This window comes from Urocitellus parryii, chromosome 2, assembly GCF_045843805.1.
Source record: "Urocitellus parryii isolate mUroPar1 chromosome 2, mUroPar1.hap1, whole genome shotgun sequence".
Lineage (NCBI taxonomy): Eukaryota > Metazoa > Chordata > Mammalia > Rodentia > Sciuridae > Urocitellus > Urocitellus parryii.
Window position 1 is genome coordinate 185,544,580 of NC_135532.1, and position 6,210 is coordinate 185,550,789.

At 44.7% G+C, this 6,210-nt stretch overlaps 1 protein-coding gene across 3 annotated transcripts; it reads right to left on the reverse strand.

The window, feature by feature from the left end:
• Nucleotides 1-1,230: 1,230 nt before the first annotated feature.
• Polr2h (RNA polymerase II, I and III subunit H) lies at nucleotides 1,231-5,325 on the reverse strand. Of its 3 annotated transcripts, none has more exons than XM_026389300.1 (5): nucleotides 5,230-5,299; nucleotides 4,225-4,308; nucleotides 4,040-4,133; nucleotides 2,466-2,549; nucleotides 1,231-1,566 (listed from the first exon to the last, which is right to left on the reverse strand). In XM_026389300.1, the coding sequence occupies exons 2-5, from the start codon at nucleotides 4,271-4,273 to the stop codon at nucleotides 1,449-1,451; spliced, it is 345 nt and encodes a 114-aa protein (XP_026245085.1). In that variant the 5' UTR covers nucleotides 4,274-4,308; nucleotides 5,230-5,299; the 3' UTR covers nucleotides 1,231-1,448. The 3 variants fall into 3 exon arrangements, with proteins under 3 accessions (XP_026245085.1, XP_026245086.1, XP_026245084.1); XM_026389301.1 differs by lacking the exon at nucleotides 5,230-5,299 and adding an exon at nucleotides 4,411-4,435; XM_026389299.2 differs by having other exon boundaries at nucleotides 1,232-1,566; nucleotides 5,240-5,325.
• Nucleotides 5,326-6,210: the final 885 nt, after the last annotated feature.

The following is a 6,210-nucleotide window of genomic DNA, read 5'->3' on the forward strand; positions in this document are numbered from 1 at the left end:
CTATGGCAAAACCAGGATATCAAAAGACAATTGCTTAATCCCCAATCTTTCTGAATTATTACCCTGAATTTCCAAGGGGAAAAGAGTCCCATATGCTTTCTCAGGTCCTCTAATGCCTGGTTGTAGAGCCAGTTCACAGGCTGGAGCCCTTGTCATCACCACCATTTCCTTAACTTTTTTATTCTTCCACTTATAAGTTAGTGAGTGGGCTGGGGATGTGGCTCAAGTGGTAGCGCGCTCGCCTAGCATGCGTGCGGCCCGGGTTCGATCCTCAGCACCACATACAAACAAAGATGTTGTGTCCGCCGAGAACTAAAAAATAAATATTAAAAAATTCTCTCTCTCTCTCTCTCTCTCTCTCTCTCCTCTCTCACTCTCTCTTTAAAAAAAAAAAAAAAAAATAAGTTAGTGAGTGCAGTCAGGCTGCTGTGTTGTCCTGGGCCCTGAACTGCCAACCTCTTGGTATTACTGTCTTGTCCACTGCACTGGTCTGTGTAGCAGCTCCCTGTTCAGTGTCACTCATAAGAACCATTACCACTTACCCTCCCTCCTGGGTCACCACTGGAACATGGAGCAGAGAACCAAGTCCACCTGCTTCTATAGCCAAGTCCTCTCTTCCTCCTCTCATTAGTCACACCCCAAGTCCATGTCAAAAAGTCTCCACCCAAAGCTTCCATTAAAAAAAGAACTTTTCCAGGCTATGCAAGTAACTCATTCAAATTAATGTGAACTGACTTCCTGGAGACTGAGTGTTGGAAGGACATGAGCATGGCACCTTGCCAATTCAAAATTCTATGCCAAATGGGTGGTATCTTCCGGGCATGGGATATTACTCTCAGGAGCCAAAGCACAACCCTCCCTCCAGATAGAAAATCACACTAGAGGATATATGCTAGAATAGTCAGTCAGCCAGGAGATGGAGATGACCCTAAACCCAAAAACCAAAAGGCTGAGATTGGGACAGCCCTAGGTTGATACATGGTCATCTGGCTGTGGGACAGAAATATACTACAGACAAATTGGAAAAAACAATTTTAAAGAAAATGGAAATGGGGCTGGGGTTGTGGCCCAACAGTTGAGCACTTGCCTGACATGTGTGAAGCACTGGGTTCAATCCTCAGCACCACATAAAAATAAATGAACAAAATAAAGGTATTTGTTCATCTACAACTAAAAGAAAAACAATTTTTTTTTAAAATGAAAATGTGTTAAAGAAGGGGGGGAGTCTGAAAAAGTAAAGTTTAATTAAAAAGTCATATATACACAAAATAACATTGGGTCTTTCACAGGCAAGCCAGTTTCCCACTGAGTTCAGACTAGCTAAAGATGCACCAACAGTGGGCAGAAAACCAGTTCCTCCTTAACAGGTGAACAACAGCAACTTCTACTCAGGTTTGAACAATGTCCACAACCTGAGTGACCAAGAGCAGGCTGGCATCTTTCGAGGTTCAGAAGGCCAATTTCTTCATCAGCAGATAAACTCTGGAATCCACCTCAAATCCATGCAGGTTGTTGGCGTCACCCTGCAGTCTCATGAGCAGGCCCCCGTAAGACACATAGGCAGAGCTGAAATAGAAGGATCCCCATCCCATGAGTCTGAGCTCCATCCCAGCATACAAAAAAAAAAAAAAAAAAAAAGTATTCTGTCATTAAGGAACCAAAAATTCATTCAAAGAAAAATGCACAGATACATGCAAAGCACTGTTGTTTATACTAGCAAAGGAGGAAAACACCAACATGCACAAAATTAGGGGAATGGCCAAATGAATCAAGATGAATCCAGAATGTTATACAGCCATTGAAAGTGTTTAGGAAAAGCTTTACACTAACATGGGGAAACATGGTGTACATATGTTAAACAAAAAGAGAAGAAAACATTAGAATAAACAACATGATCTCAAAGAAAAAAATAAGACTTAAAAAAAAAAAAAGATAAAAAAAAAAAAAAAAAAAAAAGACCATTCAAAAATGTTTATGTAAAAGGTTCCTCCTGGGTATAAAATTATAGGTAACTTTTCCCCTTTACATTACTTCTCTGCTTCAAATAGCTTACAAAGAACACATATTGTTTTAATACAATTTTAAAGAAAAAAATAAGCAGGGAAACCAAAGAACCAGGGATTGGGTTACAAAGTAGCAAAGCACACACGCACAAATAAACAACAACAAAAAAGCCTAGCAGTTTAATCCTTAACGCTGCATGTTGTTCCTGGGGAAGCCACTCTTCTTGGCACTTCACACAGCAGGATTAAGTTTTGGAACCACTGGGCCTTGAGATCCTGACAAAGGGCAAAGTGGGCAGCCAATACTTCAGACTGGAAACTGTACCAGGAACAGCTACTACTTAAGTTCTAACTAAGTTTGAGGCATTTGAGGAGAGGGGCCCAACACAGGAAGCAAGAGCATGGCCCAACTTCTTAGCCAGGGAGAAAGGAAAAGGATTCTCACCAGACTGCGGAACTTACAGGCGTGTTGCTGCTTCAGTAGACGTTTCATCCCCCTCAATCCTGTACACCTTCCCATACATTACATACTCAAACTGGTCAGCCCTGCAGAACAATAGTGACAAAGTTATTCTTCATAATAATTACAAACAATCCTTTTCAGCTGGGCACAGTGGCACACACCTGCAATTCCATGGCTTGGGAGGCTGAGGTAGGAGGATCTCAAGACAGCCACAACAACTTAGTGAGGCCCTAAGCAATTTAGCGAGACCCTGTCAAGACCCTGTCTCAAAATAAAATATAAAAAGGGGCCAGGGATGTGGCTCAGTGGTTAACATCCCTGAATTCAATCCCAGGTACCAAAAAAAAAAAAAAAAAAAAAATCCTTTTAAAATGGTAACTAATAGCCAGGTATAATGGCTACACCTGTAGTCCTAGCTAACTGGGAGGCGGAGACAGGAGGATCACTTGAACCTCAGAAGCATGAGGCCAGCCTGGAGAACACAGTGAGACACCATCACAAAAACATTAAAAATAAGAATAAAATGGTAACTGGTAATTAAGTGCCAGCATTATAACAAGGGCCACCTTAGAAATATGATGTCATTTAGTCCTTCCCCACCATAATACTTTGAACCAAGTATGACATCTCTATTTTACTGATGAGGAAACTAAGAATAAAAGAGATTAGGGTATTCAACAAATAAGTACTAAAGCTAAGAACTAAACTCAGTGGTGCTCCAATGCCTCTCTATCACACCAAACTCCTCCCACATAGCCTAGGTCACTCAATGGTCATTTCCTCCACCTTCAAAAAGCTACACCTCACAAGCATGATATCCATGGTATCATTGCTCTCAGTAAACACCTGGTTGTTTGAATTCTTTTTTTTTTTTTTGGTACTAGGTATTGAACCCAGGGGCGCTTAGCCACTGAGCCACATCCCCCACTAAGTTACTTAGGGGCTCTCTAAGTTGCTGAGACTGGCTTTGAACATGTGATTCTCCTCCATCTGCCTCCCGAGCAGCTGAGATTATTGGCGTGAGCCACCACACCCAGATAGTTGTTTGAATTCTTTTTTTCTTTTTTTAATATCTGGTTTTTAGTTGTAGTTGGACACAATACCTTTATTTTTATTTATTTATTTTTATGTGGTGCTGAAGATGAAACCCAGGGCCTCATACGTGCTAGGCAAATGCTCTTCACTGAGCCACAACCCCAGTCGTGGTTGTTTGAATTCTTAAGTGCAGCAATTTCCTTAAGGTTACTCAGATTCTGATGACAATCATTTATTCCAGGGTCTAAATAAAGGTCTTTCTAAATCAGACACAATAGTACATACCTGTAATCCCAGCTACTCAGGGGAGCTGAGACAGAAGGTTTGCAAGTTTGAAACCAGCCTGGGCAACTCAGCAAGATCCTGTCTCAAAATAAACTAAAAAAGGCTAGTGATGGAGCTCAGTGATATAGAGTACTTGCCTACCAGGTATGAGGCCAAGGTCCAGTTCAACCCCCACTTGCAGAGGTGGTTCTATACCACTTAGTCCTCAGGGCATATTTCAATATTTAAAGTGCTCCTTTCTCTACTCCCTCACCTGGAAGGCCTGTCATCTGTGGGGTTGTATTCACCATCATCCAGGGTACCATCTTCATACAAGGTACTAGCTATAACCAATCGGAACTTGTCACCTAGAAATAAAAATGCAATATCTGAGGATGAAGAATAGATGAAATTAAGAAGGGAAAAAAACTCTTGCTATTGTGTGTGTTCAATACTTACCCAAGTCTACAGGGTAAATTTGAATGTTTACATCTAAAATGAGGTCCATCTTGAAAGATTCACTCTCACAATGCAGTCGAGATACTGGGGAAAAACAAAGTAAGTGACAGGCATACTTTATCAAGCCCAGGGCAGAACATACAGATCCCAGTTTGGTGGTTAATTGCAAAAGAATTTTAATGTAACCTGGTATACATCCATTAACCTCTTCACTGCATTCAAGGAAGTGCAGGTTCAATCAGAACCTGTGCAAGAAGAAAAAGGGCAAAAACTATGGCAATAGAACAGAAACCCCAGAAAGAATCAAAGATCCTCTGGCAGCAAGTATCTAGGCTCTAGGCCCCCTGAATGATTGAGAACATGACTCTGGGCAAGTTATTACTTATCCAAAGGTTTTCTCTTTCTGTGCTATACATTATGTTGAGAGGATTAACAGGATGTATAAGAACTTGATAAATATCTCAGTCTGTAGGCAAATAAAGTATCACCAAGGAGAAAAAATTGTCGATGGATTGCAGAATAAAGAGTTGTATGCCAAGCAATTAGCTCTAACTCAGAGAGGACTTCACAAACAGCTAAAGATTATGGGGCCAATATAAGAATACAAGTCAAATAACTCACTCTGTGGTCTTGGGTGGGTTACTTAACCTGTCAGAACAAAATGCAAAAACACCTCCTACTTCATGGGGGCTTTTGCGAATGAACAAGCCAAAGTGTGTGAGAGGGGAGCACAGTATAATCTCTAACACAGAGAATAGGTAGCGATTATAAAGATGCCCAGGAGTTTGTCAGCATCATGGCTGAAAGCCACCCAGGCAGCAGGCACTGCATGGGTGAAGCCAGGGAAAGTTCAGAGTCTCAAGTTTCTCATTCATAAAATGTTTCCTGAGGGACGTCGCTTCATCAGAATCTGTAGCTAGAGGCTGGCCACGTGAGCAGGGTGGAGAGGGGGCCCAGGGGCGTGGCAATGAGACAGGCCTCTTCTTTTGTACCGCTCGTGCGTACCTTAACTTACCTCGGTCAAACTTTTTACCCTCCGGGTCAATGTCTTTCACATCGAAAATATCCTCAAACAGGATGCCCGCCATCGTGAGGGGGCCAAGAGACCAGAAGAAGTGCTGACCACACAGCCACGACTGGGGGTTCGCGCACCCCCTCGCGTGGAGAAAAGGAGACAGGAAAAATGTTCAGGCTGAAGAGCTCCACCGGGGCAGAATGACGCATGCGCACCGACTTGCAGTAAGGCAGCCACTTCCGCCGAGTCCCTCTCGGGGCTTCTACACTTCCGCCCGGAAAGATTGCTGTGGAGAGGCTTGGACGTTGAGGGCGTGACTCTAAATTCAGGTGACACGCCCAAGGCGGAGACACAATAGGTCCCACCTCCGCGGAGGTGGCGCGGGTTCTCGTGCTCCGCTACTGCTCTACTGCGCCCTCTTCAGAGTCAGGGAAGACTGGAATGCGTGGGGGCCTAACCCAGGCAAGGACCTTGATCCTTAGCCCAGAGAAGCCCGGCCCTAACCCTGCCCTGCTGGTCCGCAAGCCCGCCCGGGCACAGTCCGCACCGGGGGCGGGTGGATCAGAACCCCGCCCCCAGAAAGCTGGCCCGGTAGGGCATAGTGCCCAGCCCCTCCAGCTGGCACCAAGGCCCCCGGGGTTGGCCCCGGCCGGCTCGGCCCAGCTGGACGTCACCCGACCGGGTCCGTCCGGCTTCGGAATTTGCCTTGATGTCACTATGGAGAAAAGAAAAGTCTGCACTGTCCCCTCCCCTGGTGCTGCACCCTCCCCATCACTGCCCTCTTTCCCTGGGTCCTGCTCTCCTCCCACCACCTCCCCTTCGGTCTGACATTAATCCCCTCACACTGCGCTCCCCAAAAGCATTGCCCCTTCAATTTTGGTACTGCCTTTCCCCCACCACTGCCCTCTCCTGCACACCTTGGATTGTCCCCCTATTGTAGAGAAGAGGTCTTCTCTCAAACTGCCTCTTCT

Coding starts and splice junctions, on each gene's coding strand:
- Polr2h (XM_026389299.2), bottom strand. CDS start 5,312: ATGGCGGGCATCCTGTTTGAGGATATTTTCGATGTGAAAGACATTGAC. Junction 4,309..5,239: donor GGGTAAAAAGTTTGACCGAG/GTAAGTTAAGGT, acceptor GTTTTTCCCCAG/TATCTCGACTGCATTGTGAG. Junction 1,567..2,465: donor ACTGAAGCAGCAACACGCCT/GTAAGTTCCGCA, acceptor CTTCTATTTCAG/CTCTGCCTATGTGTCTTACG.